General features: G+C 29.9%; 1 protein-coding gene across 2 annotated transcripts in view; it reads left to right on the forward strand.

The window, feature by feature from the left end:
• LOC100571490 (neurogenic protein mastermind-like) overlaps positions 1–23,728 on the forward strand; it is a 256,717-nt gene that overhangs the window by 49,170 nt on the left and 183,819 nt on the right. For both annotated transcript variants that reach the window (XM_029489235.1, XM_029489236.1), the window contains exon 3: positions 5,211–5,390. In XM_029489235.1, coding sequence (XP_029345095.1) covers positions 5,211–5,390 — 180 coding nt within the window. The remainder of the gene's footprint in view (positions 1–5,210; positions 5,391–23,728) is intronic.

Consider the following 23,728-nt stretch of genomic DNA (forward strand, 5'->3'; position numbering starts at 1 on the left):
CCTAGCCCCCCCCTAGTTGCGCCACTGGGCACCAGCCACCTGTTGTAGGAAGTACGCCTATACAGAGTGTAACAGAAAGACCTGACAAATGAATTAACTTTTTTTCTAATCAATATCTTTTAATTGTTTTTTTTTTCATTAACAGATGCTTGAGCTGAAATATTTTTTAATTGTTGATACTGTAAATAAATAATTTGAATCTAGTAATTTTGTTTTTGAAAAATTCAAAATAGCCAATTCGATTATCTGGTTTTTAGAAAATGTTTGATTGGAAAAAGGTTTATTTAAATGTAATTTATTTTTTTAAATCCATTATTTTTGTTAAGTTAATTTGATCCAGCCGTAAAAAAATTTTAATTTTTAATTTAATTTTAAAGTTATTACTTTTCAAATTAATAAGTTTTACTTCAAAAAGTTTTGACATTTTAAAATAAACCACTTGGCTAAGATAAATGTTTTTACAATCAAAAGCTTTTCTAAAACCAGATATACAACTTTTTCAAAACAAATTTTAATTTTTTATTTTCAGTATTAAAATATTTAGTAGATGTAGAATAAAAGATATACAATTTGTCAGATATTTCTGTTACATTTTATATGGTTATATATATATAATATATGCGTAGCCTATAAGTGCTGCGTATAAACTTAAAGTCAACCAAAAATTATCGTGATAGTTATCTCATAATATTTTTTACTGCCGTGATATTATGCAGGCTTGGAGCATGCCATGATATATCTTGCACGTCATACTGTTATGTCAGATTGGCTCTTTATTGAAATAGAGGGATGTTTTGATAAAACAGGCATTTTTCTATGGATTTTATTTTCATCTGTGCGTTTAACTGCAGCCGTTAAAAACAAGGATGTGATGTCAGTCGAACGCGTGTGTACAGAGTATAACCGAGTTCTACTCTTGGGAATTTATGTCAGGACGAACGATTGCAACGTACCTACCGCTGCAATGTGTGGCCTGCCCTGATTCGATTTCTGCTTCACCACTATATAGAGAGTTGTAGTGATAAATCGATTATTTATATTGAAAATTAAATTTGTTATGATTATTATTCAGGTAGGTATAGATTAGATGATACTATTAAATCAACATTTCATCTTCAATCATAATCATATATTCATAGAAGTCTTTTCGTCGTTTATACAAATGTTTTTCACCTATTCGAGCACCATATTATAATAATACCTACCCTACATTTGTGGCGTGAATAGTACCTATAATAAAATATTATGTTAATTTTATGTCTTCGAAATAATTTACATTGACATTATATAAAACTGAGTATTAGGTACTGAAACCTTAACACTTTAACAAATTTCGATTATTTAAAATACTAAATTGAAGTTTTTATGAGTAAATTAAATAACTATGTTGGTACAATATTATAAGATTTATCAGTAAATTAAAATTTAATACATCCTTCCCAATGATATAGTACGCAATGACGACGTTACACTCGAAACTTCTACTGTTTATGCAGCTGAAGTGCTTCCCCTGGGTTTTTAGATTGAAATCAAACCAAAATTGGCGGCCATTTATTTATGTAGATATACACTTTTTTTTAAATATGTTTTGAATATTTTTTGAATACTTTTGCGGGATGCAACAATCTAATACCTACATTCTTAAAAAAGAAACCAAAACACATATTTTAACATTTTTTGATCATCGTTCCCATTAGATAAACTTCAGTTTAGTGTTTTTTTTTAGTGAATGGTGATTAATTGTGTAGGTAATAAGTTAATAGTTTATTTATTAGGTATATTTAGCTACCAATTGTATTTTAGTAAATGTATTAGCATAATAAAAAAAAAATTTTTTAAAAACACACTTTTCTAAAATTTGCTGATGAAAAATTTAAAAGTGAGTGGTGCTCTTACACTTACATATACTCCCAGTCACTATCTTATACACTGGATTGAACAAAGAAGTGTATGTGAAACTTAGCTCGGCTTTAAATGTTTTGTATGATGCACCACCCACTTTTAAATTTTTCAGCAGCAAATTTTTCATTTTAGAAGTGTTTTTTAAAAAAAATTTTTAATTTTTTAATTTTCTACTTTTTAGTTTAAATTAAATTTTTTTATTAAACGTTTAAAAAATATTTATGAAACAAATTTCTTATATTTAATAAAAAGAATCAAACTACTGATGATTATGATTTATTAATAAATAAATAAGTTTATGGGGTCGTGAAATAAAAAGACTTATTTTGTTTGACATAACAAATTGAAATTTTTTTCTGTTTATTCAGTGTGTATTAACACGGATAATATAAATCAATTTTAATTTTTCATTCAAAATTTCATTATGAGATCATTATATTTATAATATATTTTGTTATTTTACAATAAGTACTTATAATTTATTGTCCTTCATTTACAATTTCTTCCGATATATTTTAACGATGTTGTCTCATTCTTTCGATTTCATCCAAAGCTGTACCACTGCAGAATCCGTGTAGGGGGGGGATTCCGGGGACTTCGGGGTATTTGTTAGACCTCAAATTCGGTTTTAGCGACCCCGAAAACCCCCGAGAAACCCGCCTTGACCCAGAGAAACCCTTCGTACCTGTACTTTCTCGGAGATGACATTGCACACCCGTCATCGCTGACCTGGAGGTCCGGGTCCCAAAATGACAACGGATTATTGTATTGTCATCCAAGACCAAGGTCTATACCAATTTTCAGAATTTTTCATCTTCAAAAAGTGCCTCAAATCGAGCGCGCAAGATTTGATTACAGACAGACAAACATACGTGAAAGCGAACTTAAGAAAAGTGTGTAAAAAATAAATTAAATGAAAAGAAAATATTTGAATTTCAAGTGACGCTAATGTTTTAACATTCGATAATATATAATTCATAGATTAAATTCAAAGCGAATTGTAGGATTGTAAATTCAAATTACTAATATATTATATAAACTATGAATTTAATTTAAATAATTTATATTTATTTAAATATAAACTGTATGGTAAAACATATTTTTTTATAAAAATTAAAAATGACACTATTCGTATTATAAAATCACATAAATTATCACATTTTACAAAGATTATTTTACGTAATTAAATTTAAAAACGTTTTAATAAGTTTCAATATAAAATTTTGTAGGGGTTACTTGTTAGTATAAACATTAAACGATATCTTTTATTTAAAGTTTATAAAATTTAAACAAAAAGGGAATAGAAAAAAAACATTTTCATTTTATTTTACTATTCGCAATGTAATCCAATCTAATTCTAATTTGTATTTAAATTTTGTTAACGTTGTTGTGTTGTGTTTAACAAATATAGGTGACTTAAAGTCTAAAACTATTCGTGAAATGTTTTGTTAACTGGACTTAAAAACTTCCCTTCCAAAAAATAAATAATTATCTCATGTAAATTTATACTTACCTATTTATTCTAGAATACTACTTATAACATATTATTATTTTTTTTTATTTTTTTTTTTTATTGAGTAAATTCCAACTACAAAAATATTACACAAAAACAAAATTCTCATTAAAACTAATGAAAGTTATAATAACTTACACAATTTCTAATGCAAAATTGAAGTTACATTTCATAACAACTATTGTAAATTATTAATCAAATAAATAAAATATTATAAATTACAATATAATCTTTAACAAATAACAATAGTAGTAGTGGAAATTATACTAATATATAAAAATGGGCAAATTAATGAAAATAATTAACTCCAGTTAAGTTAAGTAAAGAAGACACAAGATCGATAAGTTAAAAGTTAATAGTTATCAAATTATAAATTTAACACGATAAGTTAAAAGTTAATAAAGACAAAAATATTAACTTAACTCAGTTTAAAAAAAGTAAATTTATTTTTTTTTTATTGGTATGTAAATCACATAAACAGTGAATGTGTCTTTCTAGTTTCTAATTTATAAATTATAAAAAACAATTTTATTGAAATTTTATCATAATGTACACTGTATTCCCTTTTACTTTTACTTTATAATTATTTACTTATTTAAACTATACTCATCTCAAATTAATAAATTAACAAATATATTTTTTATATCATATAGCAATTGAATAATATAAGTTATATAACATTAAAACATAACAACTGTCAATTTATAATTTAAAATGATTAATTTAAAAAAAAAAAAAACGTTTATAATTGCAACTCGTATAATATATAATTTACAACTTAATAAAATATATTAATAAGTGCCGCCATCCCCCACTCCGGGGCATGGCAGATACCTACGGGTGCCCCATTCAAAAATTCTGCCAAAATACACCCACGTGTAACACACCCCTACCGTCAAAAACCTACTGTTCCACCCCTCCTCCCAATGGCCTAAGTTGCCGCGGGATAATTAATAATAAAAAAAAAATATATATTAATACACACAAAATTATGTTATCAAGAAAAAGAACAGAAATGTTTGTGTTTTTGTATTGGATTATTTTTATTTTATATATCAGTATTATTTACGTATAAACGAAAAATTTCAAAATGATTTTAACTTGATGGATTTTTTTAAAATCAACTGAGAGAAGCTAAGTTATTTCAACTGTAAATTAAACTAGTTAAGTTCACAAGTTGATTAGAAAATAAACTAATAACTAGTTAAGTTAAAAAGTTAAAAAAAAATTAACTTTTTAACTAGTTAATTAGCCACCTTTGCTAATATATTATATATTATGTACTTGCTTACAATTTATTTACTATGGTATCAATAACAAGTTGCTTGATACTATTGGGATTATAAAAGTCTCGAGGATTGATTTTAAATTTAACACAGGTGCTTATAAATATATAATATTATATGGTCCCGATTGAGCAAAAGTTATTCTTAACTTAGGAATAATATTTATATTGATTTTTTTTTAAATCTGGTATTATGACTATGAGTATATGGCAACAAAATAGTATTTTCATGCTTAAATTTCGGTATACAAACAAATAATAAGTGAAGGGAAGTAAGATGAAATATTTTGAATTTCATATATACCTAGTAAAAAAGTTAGTTTAGCTTTATGAAAGCGTATTTCTGTTTGACAATTACAATTTATTATTATTATTTATTACGCTATAATGCAACACTGCAGTTAATTTTAAGTTCCTTGGAAATTAGATATCCACTTAACTAGTTGTTAATATTTTAATGGTTTTTAGTATGTTTTACATATCTATGTATTTTAATATACCTTTTTTCAGACTGCAAAAGAGTGTTTTGGGTTCAACACAATCATGATAAAACCTAAGTCCAAGCACACCATTAGACATATCTTAGAATTGCCATCCAGTTTGCCACCATCTAAACGTCCCGCTGCTAAACCTCCAGATGCACCCTGGACGAAGCGAAGAAAACTTATACTGCCTCCAGTCAACAAACAGGTAGGTGACCAACAAAATGTTTTTATATTATATTATATGCTGCCATCTAGCGTTTAAGTCAAAATATTATTGTAACAATGTGATATCTATTGGGGGAAAATGTTTGGTGGAAAACAAAAATATTGATTTTTTCCACAGTAAAACTTGTGGCGCTATCTATGTACAATGAAAAAGTTTTACGTTTCGCAGTATTTTCCATCTAGAGAGCAGCACACTGTTGGTGTGTAAGTAATATTAACTGTGAGGCATGTAGGTACTTCATTATGGCCTAACTTTCTATGGTTGAAAAATAAAAGGTTAAAGGAGTTACGCCAATAGATCGTGGTACAAATTTGTCGTATCGTTTTATTGTTCACGGTATAATATTAAATTTGTTGTATGACTTGGATGGTAAGTACTTTAGGCCTTTAGGGAATTATTTTTATAAGTCGCAAACACTTTCACCACGTGACGCGTAATACTGGTTCGAGAACGGCATGTAGGTAGTTTTAATATATGCACCTACAACAATCACAACACATCGTGATAACATTGTATCATTAAAAACCCTTTATTTTACTCTAGTACGTTCAATACTTGAATATTGTTCCATTTTGTGGAACCCTTACCAACTTGTATGGATAAACAAAATTGAAAGAGTTCAGAATAAATTCCTAAGATATATTAATACGAAAATTCCTAAAAATTGCATAATAATGGACCATTGCTATGAACCCTTTAGAAGACTTAATAATATCAACTCTCTTAGTTCAAGACATTTATATTTTGACGTCATATTTATTTACAAAATTTTACATGGCACAATTAAAGACAGTTTTCTGCTTGGCAACACTAATATATCAGTCCTCAGTTTTAATTCTAGAAACCGACAAACCTTCCACATTTCTATTCACAAAACACTATACGGATTTTTTTCCCCTATTAACAGAGCACTATAGTCTCTGTAACAACTTACAAAACAAACTGGATATCTTTCATTTCTCTCAAAAAGCGATCCAAATTAGTATACTTTCTTTTTAACCATGTTTTCTATTCAAACATATTGTATACTAACTAATTCAACCAGGGTACAAATCTATTTACTTAATATTGTTTTATTTAATGTTAGACACTTATTTTATGCATATTTTTTATCAAACTTGTAAATATTTAATAATTCTGTACTAATTGCCCTCGGGCGTGTATTTCAAATAAATAAATAAATAATATAGATTAGGTATAGGTAAAAAAATTCGTAAATTGAAAATTAATTAAAAATGTACAACTCAATACATTCAAATCGATTTTCCATTTAAAGTAATTCAACCACAATTTCACGTGTTCATTTTCCCAATATTCCTAAAATATAAACAATGATAGCGTATACCTATATGGGGAATTCAATTAGCTTGCTAAGATAACCCCAGCAATAAAATGCAACTATTAAAACCGAAAAATGTCAAGTTATATTTTGAAATTTCTACTATAAATGCTTTTAAAAAAGAATTTAGTAATATAAAAATTAGTAGTTATCGTTTTAACCTGCGCATTCTGTTTGGATGCGCATCAAAATTGTGGTTTATAAAAACAGTAAAAAGAAGATCCTAATTTCGGTTTTGAAGTAAAAAAAATTAAACGCCATACCAATTTTCCCGGTTTATAATATACTCAATTTTCTCAAGAACTGGAATTTTATGTATCGCGAATCACGATTACTTAACTATTTTGAAAACACTTGGGTTGGTGGGATCTACAAAAATGGGAAAAGGAAAAATACGAAATTTTCAATTACAATTTTTAATTGATGTGCTGATGAACATATATCAGGGAGAGCTCATAACTTATAAATACAAATATAATTTTTACTTATATAAGACATAGTATACCTCCATGTTTAAGTAGTAAAATAACTTTCGTTGGCCATTAAAATGCAGCATTGAAGGATATCAAAATTGTTTATTCAAATTAACGGTAATAAAATAAAAAAAAAGATATTGCCTACAATAATTAAGAAATATATTTGTTTTTATGCATTTTGAACAAAAAATTGAAAAAAAAAATAAACTTAAATAAAAAGTTTTTAATTTGATCATCTGAATTGGAATCTAGAATATTGTTTTTTAAAATTATCCATATTTTTTCTAAATATTATTTTTGTTATTTTTGCTAAACTCTGTTTGTTAAATACAGTGTAATATGCAACAAATAAAAAATATGCACTGATAAAATATTACAAATAGGTACCTATTAAAAAAAATTGAAAATATGCAAAATATGTGAAATAAAATAAGCTAGGTAGTATTTTATTTTTTCAACAAGAACGATTGATATCACGCAAATTTCTCATAAGATTTAAAATAGTTTATTCTAATAACTATAATAATATTATTATGTATAAAAAATTCTATAGGAATTTTTTTTTCCCGTGTTTATATAATTTGTTTTATGTGAACAACTGTAAAAGTCTTGAGACGGAGTGATTTTTCTAATAATTTTTAAACTTTCTGTGTTTGCATTCATTTTGTGAATTCACCCGGAGCATTTATTTTATTTTTTCGCCCTACCGGAATTGGACGGATCTGTCGCGGGATTCCGCGCCCCAATACGCGTCTTTCAAATGGGCACAGCGCGAAGCCGACCGTGAAATTTATGGCGTTGTCCGGGAAATAAGTCTGCTCGTAGAAAAACAGGTTAAATGTTTTGTAATCTCTATAAAAATCGGATTTATCTAACCGGCTGTAGTGTTCTGGAGGACGATGAGATGGGAAAACAGGAAACCAGAACAAAATAAAAAAACGAACGTAACAAATGACAAAGGCCAAGCATATCAATAAAACCCAACTGCAATACAGACCAATAGAGAAGGGAGTTTTTTTTTTTATATCATTGTGTCGCCTACGGAGTCAATAATTTATCAGATTCTATACGCTCAAATTGATATTCATTGACGTAGTTTTGAAAATAAACATAATATACACACAAACTTATTATTTACATGAGAAACTAATAGGTACATGATTGTACCAATAATAATTATTATTTTAACACCTAATACGCATAACATTACGACATTAAAACATGTAATTATTATATGCATCCATATTACTGTTAAAAATTTCAAAGTTTATTAAAATACTATAAAATAGAAGTTTTTTAAGAAAGTATAATTCTAATGCACCTCTACTGCGTTAATATTCATCATATTTTAATAATGTAATTTAGTTAATTTCAATTGGTGCAGAAGCCTTTAGTCTTTACCAACTGAAAACATATTATACAGTGAAATCTCTCGCCTAACGGACACCTCTAAATAGTGGAAACCTCCGAACTAACTAAACACTTTCTACAAACTGACACCTCCGAATAGTGGATAAAATTTCAGCGACTGATAGTATCCGGTATTTAGAAATTCCTCTGTTTTTCATTCCTATTTATAAAAAAATGATATCCTAGACAATAATAATAGGTACCTAATATAATATAGTGTATGAAGTATAGTTGCTCCTTTCGCTATACCAACAGTAAGCGCCAACTATCTGTCTAACGAACCCCTTACTCGTTGTATGAGACAAGCGAATCTTGACCCCTCTTTCTCTTATCTACTCTAGCTTATTTGTAATTTCTGTTGTAATTGTATATTGCTGTAAGGTTGTTATCATTTGTAATCTTAATAATGTAAATATTATCTATGTTTCTGTATTTAAACTGGGCTTCCGCCCGTCTTATTAATAATAAATAAATAAATAAATAAATAATTTTACATAAAACCAATAGATATGCATTATTATTGTGCATAAAATTCAATGACTAATATTTTGTAGAGAATACAATTTATATGTCTTCGTTAAGAAACAAGAAATACTACAAGTATTATGGCTGAAAGAATTAATTTTGATAACCTGTTGTTTGCTTTAGCTGGGGTTGGTTCTTAAGTACTTGAATGGGTCGAACTTTATGGGCCAAAACGTACCCTCTCTTCTTCGGGTCCTAATATGTTCTCGCGTTTGTAATTAAAGACCGTTTTTGAGAGGCCTGGTAGCCGTTATGTTGCGGACCCACGGTGCTTGTGGTCACCAAAATGCTGATTACACTGGAAACCCGTACAGCTGTACCGTACTATGGCGTAAAACCTTTATCAAGTCCGGCAGACCAAGAAACCGCAGCTTCCAAGGGTGGCCCTCCCCTTCATGGCACCGAAGCTGTTCTCCTTATTCCGTTACTTATCGTCACCTATAGTGGGTACCGGTATAATCCAATATCGCATCCAAAACGGAAACTCTAAAGTGAATTACGCTAATATTAATTGTCGAATGCCTTTCTTTTCCTTATTCATTTTACGTGGGGCTCGTGTACATTACACGTTTCTTGCCTCTCGCCAAATAAAGTGTAGATCATATATACGAATTTAAGCATGTGCATAACAGTTTTAATCTCCAGAGAGCTTCCGGCTGTACTGTAATTAAGGAATCAGACTGCGCGAAAGTTGGTCGCTTCACATCCTAAAATATATGCATTTTGCTGATATAACTGTGAATAATTAGGCATCCTCGTTTTCTTAAGAAAGGGAGTAGAAAATTCGTGTAAACTACTGTTGGATTGTAAATTTCATTAAATTCCTCCTACACGCCTAACAATTATTTCAACTTTGAAATCGCCTTTTATAAAGTTAAATGTTTAATAATATACTACCAGCTATATAGCGATGTATGGCGTGTACGTTGAGTTAAAATGCTCACGTTATTTAACGATATAAATTATGAACGATAATATAGTTTAACTTTAATCAATGACTCTAATGTATATTTAGTTGCTTTAATGTGTTGAAATAGCAGACTGACTAAAACACCAATTTATATTAAAATATTTAATATATGATTTCTTTTATAAATTTAAATGTCCGGCACCTAAATCCAAAATTTTATGTTTACTGATTTTTTACGAATTTTTAAAATAAAAATGTATTAAATATTTTATTTTGGAGGTATTATTACAATAAAATATTGTTATGTACTTGAATATAATATAATTTCTTGAAAAATAATTAAAAATCATGTATAATAATATGATTAAAACGCAAAAATGTCGTCTGGCTTGTTTAATTATATAGCCATATATGATATATGTACTGCAAGGCTAGGAAAAAATAATCATCACCAAAAATGTATAGTAAATACATACATTAAATGAGCATTCATCGTATTAACTGCAGTTTATACGTTAACCGCAGAATGTCGACTCAGGAGTCAAGGCGTTATAACGATGAAGTATATGGGATATTTGTTACTGGCTGCAGGCGACTAGCTTGGCACTCGCCATTTGGACTAGCTGTTGTATAGGTTAACAAGAGTTATTAGAAATCATTTAACACCGTCTTCGTTGTCCAAGTGCACTAACGCGGCGCTGGCCTTCCTCGACTACGCCAAGTGTGGCACAAGAGAGGCAATGACATTCCACATGTATATAGTAGAGACAAATCAGGGGGGAACACTGCGCACTTAAGACGACCTGCTACCAACATAAATCTCCCGCCGGGCCGACTAAGAAGTGCCGCCCTCCGCCGGCTGCCTTATGTGTATAATAATAACCGGTAATAATACATAGCGGCCAAGTCGTTATGTTGGCATTACAAGGGTTAGGTGACCCGATCGTAAATAACGGCACATCTGTGAATTTTACCCTCCGTCCCCAACGTCCTCCTTCCGTTTTAAAGAGCAGGACCAACTATTCATCCCTCCGCGAGGCAACACAATACGCACACGGGCTTGCCGCTGGCTAATTATAACCAATTAGTCTTTAAGATGCCTCGTTCCTTAAAGGATACCTAACCGGAGTCCGGAGGAGAGAGAGTGAGAGAGGGAGGAACGACCATTTATTACATAGTCCCGCGTATCCTGCGCGCATATTAACGGTGCTAAATAGACGTGTGGGGCGGCACGCAGTGTTTATGCATTCATGGCAATGGCTTTAGGGTCATTTTTCCTTTTAAGGTATCTACCACAACAAAGTTAAATTTCTTTACGAGTAGTAAATACCACTAAGTAGGTACCTACTATAAGTAATAAGTATAGGGCCACTATTTTTTTTCAGTCTTTAACCTCGATTGATTTATTTTTAACTTGATTCATTTTTAATTATGCATGCAACGGCGCGCTTACTAAATAGTTAACAAATAACAAAATTAATTAATTTAAATTCACGCCTAACATAATTTAATATATTATAGTAAAATACAATTTTTTTATTTTAGTTTTTTCTACTAGATTGAGTAATAATATTATGTACAATATAATAATATAATATATTAACATATTAACTACATATTTCCTGTTCATCGGTAGATATATAGGTACCTACTCATATGTATTTATAACACGTAATGTATCTTTACTATTATGCAATACAAAATTAATATAATTAAGTATTTAATTAAAACACTAAATTAATTTTGATTCAATAGCGTTGTCGAATATCTTTCTGATTATAAATTATACTTGTAATTTCTTTGTCATTATATTAATGGCCCATCGCCCATTCTTAAAATATAATAACTTAATTAACTATACTTACAAATAAAATATAATGTAAATTAATAAATTATATATTAAAATAAGATGATATATTTATTATTTGTCATAGCTTCAAGATAGCATTTCGCTATAGTGTTCGGTTAGGGCAAAAATTAAAACGAATATTAAAATATTGGTGGATATCTAAGATAATTAGTATCCATTATAATATTAGCGTCGTTCCAGGCTATTTAGATTTATACAAAACAATGAGCATCTGACGTTACATTTTTTATTTAGCTCAGTAGCTTACCAGTTGTGAAATAAATATCTAACCTCCAATTTATACTTGTCTATTGCTGTTAATATAAAATTTTATATATGTGTATGTTCAGACCTCCGACCTATTGTAATTCTTTAGGGTTTTTATTGCGTTACAGCGGAAGGGCTGCACTCCTATCTTTTTATTTTTGCCCGACTTGACATTTTAATTGAGTATTTTTATTGACCACTAAAGTCTGGGAATATTATTATTACAGTTTTATGATTTTATTATATTGTTATCGCGGTTAAAAAAAACTGATACATGTATAATACATACTATACACTCACACGCACATACCATACAAATTGTATATTATATTGTTGACCCAACTGTGGTCCCCAATATATTTATTTATTTATAATATCGAAAAAAAGGTTGACTCGACATTAAAGTTGAGATTTGTCTACCAGCAAAAGAATAACAAAACAATATTATTCGCAAAAGAAACTAGTCAAGGGGAAAGTCTAATTCAGCTTCTTATGAAATCCATAAATCCAACAAACATGTTTATGGCGCATAATGCTTTCAGATAGGCGTTTACATGTTGCGGGTTGAAAAAAATAATAATTTAGTGATATTTCTGACAAGACCGGACACGTTATAAAAGGCCAAAAAATCGAACTATTTGCTAGAGCCTTTTTTTTCTTATCCTTATCCCCCATCCGATGTATGTTTTTATTTTATTACGTGGGGTGGCCACGGAATTTATATGAATGAAGATGTCGATAAAGCACTTAAGGAAATCACTCCCAAAGAGTATCTTCCTTCCCATTGCCGGAAACGGTGCGTGGTGGCGGATAAAAGTGGAAGATGCTCACATATAACTCAATAGCAATGAGATGAACCAGTAAACAAAGTATAAAATCTCCTGGATTTTGGTGAACAGCAACTACTTATAAGTTTCTATTTACCCAGAATATATAGAAACGTCTATTTTTCCTTAATGCCAAAACAACATTTTTATTACTCATCTTACTTCGGTTTAAATTAAAACGTTTACAATTAAAAATTTTTTTAATCAATTTAAATTTGTTTTTAAATACAAAAAAAAAATGTGTACATTTACTAAAGACTGTGCAACTATGTAAGCTTAGATACTAAAATAAACTATATTATTTTTTTTTAGAATACTTATTAGTTTACATGAAGTGTAGATAACAAAAAATTGTATTTACAATTTTATAATTTATTAAGAAATAATAATACAGTTTAAGTTAAGTGTAAATTAAAAAAAATTATACTTACAATATTTGAATAATATTTACTATGAAATAATAAGGTTATGCAATATGACTAATACAATGAAAATGTCTATTTATATCTATAAATATTTATAAATGTCTATTATGTCTATTAATACTATGTTATTAATAAAAAACATTTTTAGAACTAAATCATAGCAACATGAAGTGTACGAATTCATACTAAAGTTTTTTTTATTTTCATGAAAATACTTTATCCGACGATTTTACCACGAAGAATTAGATAACTGTCAGAAAAAAAAACATATACCTATGCATCTAAACATTTACTCAATATGGTCACTAATCTGCGTATTTTAGTATAGAAAAATCAAAAAAAATCTATCAATACTTTTAACAGTTTTCTTTTGATTGTATCAAGTAAAAACACATTCGAAAAATGAATTGAGACACTATTGTTAAGTTTTACAGGTTATAAATCCTATATAATTATATTTTATCAATAATTTGACAATTATTAGTGGTTGATAATATTATTATTTGACAAATTTTCTATTTTTAAATCCTGGTTTGGATTACATAGCTATGTATAAATAGAAGGGGACAGTTTTAAAAGATCGACGATCTATCCGTATATTTATTTATATATTACATCCATACGATCTGACTATAATATTATATGCTGATGGTCTGGTGGCGGCTGCAGGGTGGAAGACCGTCATTAGTTTGGATAAGACGCGCGCGCTGGTCCACCATATATTATTATTAAGGCGTTCCATTATTGTGATTAATTCGCTTAATTAATAACGCGATGTACACTAATACTTTAGTAGGCATATTTTGAATTTCCAATGTGTTCAAAGGCGAAATTCATGTAAATCCCCCGTTCTGCCTTGTCCGACCGCAGTGACTATAGCTTCGAAACGCTTTTAAGGTGCTGCGAAATAGTTTCGGCGGTGCAGCGCGCTCGCTGATCGAAGGCCGGTGGCTGCTGCCGTTACTCTCTCTACCCACCCCGGTTGCGGTTGTTTAATGGTCTCTCCTGTTTTCAAGGGAGAGGGTTAAACACAATGCCCGTCTCCGCCCGCCACCTCCACCGATGGACACGGAGCGGCTTTATGCGCTCCTTACATAGTAATATACGCGTATGTGCACGCACTATGCGCAAGAGTGTGTGGGTGTATATATGGGTTCTGCCGACCCGTTTTCTCTTCCGCGCACACACACATGCCCACCCACACACCCGCACACCCATACACACACACACATTCTCTTTCTCCTTCGCCGCGGCGTGGTCCAAGAAAGCCGGGCGCCCGGGCCACAGTCTTGCGGCTGGCTCCTTATATTCGCTTCCCGCCGCCAAAACAATACGGCCAAACACAACCCTCTCTCGGACCCTCGACCTTTTCTTAGTAATTAGTTTGAACCCTTTAAACTTTGCCTAACAAACCCACCGTCCGCAGTGCCCTGCACATCCTTTACCCCCACATGCCCCCCTCCCCTACCCCACCTCTATTTCACTATAGTCCCGCATATACTCGCACGACACACATGCCCGAGCCTGATTACCGATTGGCCACCGCCGCCGCCGACCGATTGCGCGATAAATAACGGTCGCGGGGATCTTCGTTCAATTAGACCGGCTCACCACCCATCCTCGTCATCATCATCATATGGTTGAATTACATTATAAGAAGACGCGTTACATAAGAAATCCATTTAGCCTCGATCGGCGACGGTGGGGCCTATAAGACGGCAGTGGTTACAAACTTTTGGACGGAGGCGTGTAATAGATTTCATATTATTCTATAGAATTTCAACGGAAAAACCACGTCGAGTTTATATTGTACTTTGGTTTTTCATTATAATAATGTGTGTATCAATGCACCACACACATAATAACAATATATATATATTATATTGCTGTTTTTAAAATGTAGCCTTTATTTTTACTTGGGTATAAAATTAATACACTTACATATATTTTTGTTATCTATATCACCAAATGACTCATGTATTGCGTTTTCCGTAGAGATTTGACGCTAATAGTACGTTATTTTTTATAAGCCAAAATTATTATATTTCATTGATTCAGATAACGTATAGGTAGGTTTCAATCCTATTGCAATCACATTACAAAATACAAATGTACATATAATATTATTACCATCTTTTTTTGGTATATGATGCCTAATTTTCAATTATCATTCAAAACGTCGGTATTTTAATAAAAACATATTAAGCTGATCATATTTACTTAAATACAATAATTTCAGTTATATAGAATGCAATCATTAATACTCAACTATTATAATAATTTACTATAAACGATAATTTGTCGGTCATAACTCATAGCGTGAACAATAAACTTGTAATATAATAATATTAATGTATTATATTATTTTACGATACATATGAGTATATAACATTGAGTTTTACGCAATTAAGAATTTATATTTACCCATATGTAAATCTGTTTTAATTTTAATAACAAGATGAGGAGCAACTCACGTATCATAATATGTGAAGGGGTGAAAAACGGAGGGGCTGAAACGCTTAGAACGAGTGCGACCCAAATCAATTTTCAAGTGCAGAAGTTGTTCGCCTTTTGGCTAGGATCCACGTCACGGACACGCCCGTATAAAACGGTAATGAGACGAAATAATTTCTGCTACCTAAACATACATCAACATCAACCGGCCTGACGCGCTGTCATTTTTAGATCGTTTTCTGGTTTTGGCACGACTACGCGGTTAATTTACATTGCCGACATATTAATTATTAAATTTATATACAACATCGTGAGTTTTCCTGTGAACAAGGTTTATGTTAGTTTTATTTTAAGTTAAAGAAAATTAAATCGTGGTGTGGTTTATACGTCATATTATAATTACATTAAATATATTGATATACCGCGCATAGCTCATAATTTAGTCTATCGACTATCGAGTATTTTAATATTAAATATAAGACAGTATTATACCTACAGAAGGATTCGTTATTTTTTTCCATAAGAAAATACGCAGGATTAATATTGAAAAGTGCAATAATATTATTTTCTATAAATTTAACTCCTTGTGATAATATTATAATTAACATTTTAGTGAAACAATTTTAAATTTCTATTTATGAATTACAATGTATTAAATCACACCATTTGAAAAATATATTTTTTGAATAAAATAATCTAATATAGGTAGATACTATAACAAAAACTAGATTAAATATTTTATTACATACAAGAAATGAATAAGATTCTATAGTTATAGCAAAGGTGGGCCAAGTTAATGAAAATAATTGACTCAAATTAAATTAAATGAAGTGAACTTAATACCGTGAAATTAGAACTTAATAGTTAGTAAATAATAAATTTAAGGTAATGTGGACAAAAATAGTAAAATAACTTGGTTTGAAAAAAAAGTTAATCTACTTTTCAATAAATACGTGGATCACATAAAAAGTATTTTGTGACTAGGTACCAATCTAAATATAATATTATTTTTTCTAGAAACATAACTGAAATTATAGTATTATTATCAGTACCTATTTATTACTATTATAATTGTACACTAAAGTATTATTATTTAAAAAATTAAATTTTAAAACCGTGTATAAACACTAGAGAGCAATAATTAATGTATAAAATCAACAATTAAAAATGTATTGAAAAAAATTAACTTTTTAACTAGTTAATGACCACACTTAGTAAATAGTTGTATTTACGACCATTAAAAATAATTATTTTAGTTTGAGTCTTAGAATTCATTATATTCTCATAAATGAAAAATGTACCTATTTTACTACGCATATTCCCATGTAATTTTTTATTCCTTTTAATAAATAAATCACAGATATTATTGTGGTTAGTAGATAAAATATTACAACGAATAAAAAATTATATTTACAAAATAATAATTAAGTTTTGATTCAAATATTAAGACACATATAAATATACATAATATATATATATATATTCAACAATTTCTCCAGTGTCGTCACAACTATTGGTTTGAATGTTGTTTGATTAATAATTAAGACCAGAGAAAATGGCCGAAGTCACTTTTGACGTTTCTTGGTAATCTTCAGAGTTTGGAAATGACAGAGATATTTTTATTTTTATGGTTTAAAGATTTAAACGTCTTAAAATATTAAAAAAAAAACTTTCCAAAGTCAACCACTTTCAAGATTGACAAATCCAATTAAGAACTATTATTATATAGTATGGAGGATAAAAAATAAGCAAACAAATTAAGTCTCGTGTAAATTACTGTTGAACCGTTCGGAGCAGATAGCGTCAAAACTTTTGTCGACAGTACAAAACCCCAAGAATTCATAAATACGATTCAACTTAAATAATACTGATTGCTGATTAAAATGACAGTTTTTTAATTTGTCGAGTTTTACACAATTTAAGTTTGGAATTATTTTCCATGATATTTGAAAATCACGATAAAATATTACTATCGATTAATACAATTGTTAACCATTTATTATTTTAAATGTATCCGTCTTAAATATCATCATAGTTTTTTCCCTACCTTTAAAATCACCAATTAAAATAAAAAATTTAGTGTTGAATATTACTTATCCATAGATGATTTGAGGTTTATGTATTATTTATTACAACTCTTCATACACAGTAAATTCATGTTATTTAATTTTTGAATGATTTAAAAACAAAATTAAATAGGTAATGTTAAATTGTTCCACTTAAAATGGGTATATCTTTAACCCATAACCGAAATTTGATAGCGTGGTACTAAAATTTATCTTTTACATATTATTTTGTACTTATTTTAGTAGAGTAGGTATCCATATTATAACTCTTACCGAAATATTCACAATAGGTTATCATGGTTAAATTGTTATTGGATTTTATGATTATAATTTATATAATTATACGTATTAAATATTAACGCAGTATCATTATTAGTAGGTAACATAATATAATAAACGTATTACGTAGTGAAAAGACGTTTTCATTGCTATAATTAGTGCTGGCTGGTATTTTGATGCGTTTTCCATTGCTTACCAAAACTAGCTACGCGAAACTCGTCTTATAACATAGAAGTTGTATGTATTTTTGAATCCGAATAAGAAGTATTTATTTTGCATTTATTGAGATTATTTATTTTCAATTTTAATATAATTTTTTCAAATTTTTTCTTTTTAGAGAATTTTAGGGATTTTATGATACTTAACACTAACAACTTGGTTTTTACTTAAAAAAGTAACTTTGTAACGTGTTATCAAAGGTTTTACATATAATTGAATATTTATATATTTTCAAACGGATCTGTGTAACGTAAAAATCGAGATTTCGAGAAAAATACGAATAAATGAGAATAATTCTTTATTTTGACTAAAAGTTCACGTAGAATAGTTAAAAATTGTGTAAAAATTAAAAACTTTTTTTAAATGTAATAAAAAATATATTTTGGTTCAAAACTTGTTTAATAATATTGGTATGTTTTAGCGTATATTTAAGAACGCGTATAGCTTCGTTATGATAATACATAAAAAAAAAGAAGAACTTCAATAAATTTGTTTGCTATTATATAAAGCTCGAAAATCGAATCATACATTAACAAATCGCGTTGTTGTTGCACAAAAAAAAAATGTTTTTTAATTCGATAAACATAACTATATCGTAGTAAAAAGTATTGCAACTTTCGCAGCAGTCACCGTGCAGTGTGTGTATGCGTAAAAGACAGTGTAATATAGATTATAAAACATTTTGCGTTATAATCGACAGCAAAGTGCGTATGCGATACGATGGATGTATATATTGTATTCGATTACGCGTCGTGCGAGAGCTCCAACGACAGTCCGGTCGCGGGTGCGGTGGACGAGAGACATGTCGGGACGAAAGCATCTCGTCTTTGAGGCAGATCCGACGGGGTGAGGAGAGCCACGACGACGGACCGGAATACGTGATGAGCCGCGGCTACGCGCCTCGTTCGTTTTGTTATTCCGGACCTGTTATCGCACAAAGGGCTCGAACCCTTCAACTTTGACCGGGTGTGCCAGGTCGGCGGCAGTGACGATGGGTTTATGATGGACGGGCCGCGACTGCAGGGTAAAGGAGAATGATGAGAGGGAGGGGGAGGACGACGACGATACTGTAGAAGGACACGAAAGAAGGATTTGAGGTTAAGGAGCTGCGCTGCAGGACAAAGTATTAAAAAAGGACCACGGAGTTTTATCATATTACACGAAAATATTATATAATATATTGGACGTATGAGGGAGGGATGTATTTCGTACATGGAAATAGTGAAAAAAAGTACTATAATACCGCCTCGCTGCAATAAGGTACACGTGGTGACGACACAATTTATTATGATGGCGAGTGTGGTGTGTGGGCGAGAGTATTACTCTATTGGATGGATTATAGTTTAAAATAAAAAAAATTATTCGAACAAACGCGTGGAGAATTGATGTCGAGGTTTTTTTTACAATCACGCGCGTATCAAAATAGTCGTTTACGATAAACGGTTGCGCTTTCCATCACTGTGTTCTAGAGGCTCAACGTAACATACGTGACCACGATTTAGGTGTATACCTATATGAGAACGGTGGCCCTTGCGCAGAATATAATATTGCGAGTGCTCCGAAAAATATAAATGGAACGAACGATATATTTTTGATTATTAAATAGCATATTTTAATAATAAAGTAATAATAAAAGTATACTATTATATATCTATGATAGTACCACGGTTTTTTGTTGATGTATAACGCGTTACCTAATGGATATTGTGATATGATTAATTTGGAATTTATTATTGATATTATAGATAAGTATAGATACTATAGATAAGTATACCTATAATAGGTATGTCTAATACCTAGACTGACAAACCGTCTCCGCTCAGAATCGTTTTTCTTATACAGTGATATTATATCATTGAATTCAAATTTAATACCATCCATTATACAGTGACCCACTTGTAATCTACTGTACAGCAGAGCGACATCCACTTACCCACATTTTTTTTAAATTGACTAACTCGAATTTTTTAGAAAACTTTTCGATTTTTAATGAAAAGATTTATGGAGTTAATTTATTGGTATAGTATAATATACATAATATTGTTAAAAACTATTAATTGTACTCAATCATTTAAGAAACGTTCCACATACAATCGTACAACAATTTATCAACCTTTTTATTATGGTGGCGTTCAGATATTTAGTTTCCAATATTATTAATTCTGAAACCTAATTGAACTGAATTAAAAAAAAGGGGTTGATAAAACCAATGGAAACTTTTTAACAAAATGTGCGTATTTATTAGTGCATCCGATTAATGTTTTCTGTTTCGGAATTGTTTTTTTTTTATTCATTATATAGTGTTTCTGGAACTGTTTTTCGAATACTAATGAGTGTTTGGTAAAAAAATATAAATGTATATACCAAATAAAAAACTATTTAATTAGGGTGCCAATTGCGGTCCAAGTTTATTTGTTAACTATAAAGAATAATATTCAAATTAACATTCGAGGGTTTTAAAAACTGAAACCAATGTTGGTCAATGAATGTAACGACATATAGAGGGAACAACGAAAAAAATGAGTTTACTAAATTCCAAACAGTGAAAGGGGTGATAAAAGAGTTGTGTAACAAAAGCACATTTTATATTTAAGAAGAAAAATCATTAGATTTTGTTACATTTTAATTAATTTATAACAAACAAAAAAAAATATTGTAATTAATTAAACTAAAAAAATGCATATTTATATGGTGTGTATCACGAGATGTTAACAATCAATAAAGAATTTATTAAAAATATATACAGGATGATTCACCAAGTTTGCTCAACATTTTTATCCTAGATAATTGATTTATTCAATTTATTACTGTGCTTACTTTTTTATATTTGAATGTACCTATACCTATAATTATAGATAATCAGATATTCTAAACCATTTAAACGAGTAGGTAGTTTATGAGTTATTCAAATAACTAATATTAATAATAGTAATCTTAATAATTATTTTACATCAGAATATTATATGTAAAATATTAAATTCTAGTTATTAAATTATACTCAGATAATTGTCAATAACATAAAATACTAATACATTTAATATTATTTATTAACCACCAACATTTTCAAATCATCATAGCCCTATTTTATTAGACCTATTATCATCTTATCATTGAATTGTACAAAAATCTTAATATTTGAAAGTCGATTCTAAACCTACTTACTTAGCCACTTAAAATACCAAAAATCATTAGTAAAAGGTTAGTTTAGAATGAGATTGAAATTAATTCTTTTTATATTTTTATTTTAATATTTAGAGTTATTGTTAAAGCAATAAAAAACTAAATTGCTTGAATTTCTAGTTGTAAGTAAGTTAAAAAATGTCCACACAAAAATAACTTAAAAATAATATAAATAAGTAAAAAATATCAAATGCTATTATGTACTTACTAGCAGGGCCGCATTTAAGGGGGGGCTGGGTACAACTGCCCCAGGCGCCAGTATTTTAGGGGCGCCAAAATGTTGTGGCCAGAAATATGTTTACTTGTGAATTATTAAAATAAATTGTATAATTTTAATTATTTTAATAACAGTATTATATATATTATAGTATATTAGTATTATGCTGTTTGACATTTTTTTAATTAATATTAATTTGCATAGTTTTATATAGTTTTATTTTATTTATTTATGAAATACTTACAACCTACTTAAATATGTTAAAAAAAAATTTATATGATGAATTATAAGCAAGGTTCAGGTGAAATAAATTTCTAATGTATCTTTGCGGAGAGAGGATCGAGCGATTACTAAACATTATTTTTAAAAAAAGCACACATTGTAAAACAAATATTCTTTTCTGTGTTCAAAATCTAAAAGGTTAATGAGGATCTATCTTCAAAATTTTCCGTGGGTAGGCCCCTTAGGGGGAAGCAATTTTTTTCACCGGAGCTTAGGGGGGGCCAATTTTTTTTTGCACCGGGCGCAAAATGTCTAAATGCGGCACTGCTTACTAGGAACTACTAGTTAGACTTCATAAGGTATGATATATTCAAGTATAATAATATACTATGTTGGTAACAGTTATTCTAGTCTATTTAGTATTTATGATATAGTTTATATAATTAACTTTTCAGTAGCTAGATTATTTTAAAACATTTTTAATGAAGTATATTTAACTCAAATATAAAATATGTTAAGTTTTGAATGATGTATGATTTATTACCATTGTATACACAGACATTTATCGAGTGTTAAACTAGATCGTAATTTAATTTTGTTTTTCGTACATAAACAGTATTATAGATTATTATGCTCGCCAAAATCGTTCATAAAACTACTTTACCGATTGATTAATCTACTCGTAGAAATTTTTTTTAGAAATGCTGTTTAGGAAATATATTCGTATAGATGATAGTTTGGGTCAGCGTAATGATTGTTTCCGGGATGAAATATTTCATGTTTTGTGCTATTACTTATAGTTTAAGCCACGCGCACTGATTTTTTGATAACATCAACGTGAACGCGTATTCTGTAAGTCGTAAATATTCGCATATAGTAGAACTACTGGTGTGGTGAGAAAAAAATAGCAAAATAAATTTCTCTGCTGGTTGATATGTTTACGAGAGGTCCGACATGGAATATATTATTATTTATGTAAACAAAACGGCGATCCGAATACGTTGTTTGATTTATTGACGTGGGTCGCGTGTGGGACTATTCGGTAGGGAAAGCGAAAAAAAAATATACGAAAAACGAGTAAAACTTTGTGTGAGACGGACCGAAAGGGAAACCGCCCATGTATAAATCCAAGTCATTTTCAATCAGAAAAATGGCAACCACCACGGGACGGCGGCGTGGGGCAAAACACACGATATTTGCATGCATACGTCTCCGGGGATGTCTGGTCAGCCTCCGGGACTTTTCTACGGGAAACTGACCGTTCTATACCGCCGGCGGCGCCTGGTTTTCTGACAGCTATTTGACACGGAAAACATTATAACGTGACACACCGGACACCCTGTTTTCCGATGCATATTCTATTTCCCCCTTTTTTTTCCCCGAGAATAGTTTTGATATGTGTCTCCCGGACTTTTTACTGGTAAAAAAAACTGGAAAATAAAATAAAAAATGTATACGCAGTCGTATACCTACTATCGTATGTACTACTGTGTATTCGCTGCAGTTATCCAGTTTGATTTATGCCGGTCGGACGTGCGGTCAAACCGCTGACAGGTCTCCGCCTCGGGGCTAATTGTGGTTTTCCGCAGTGTTTATATTATAATATGCAATATGTCAATATCCATGTGGAAAATACGGTCGATAGACGTATG

This window comes from Acyrthosiphon pisum, chromosome A2, assembly GCF_005508785.2.
Source record: "Acyrthosiphon pisum isolate AL4f chromosome A2, pea_aphid_22Mar2018_4r6ur, whole genome shotgun sequence".
NCBI classification, from domain to species: domain Eukaryota; kingdom Metazoa; phylum Arthropoda; class Insecta; order Hemiptera; family Aphididae; genus Acyrthosiphon; species Acyrthosiphon pisum.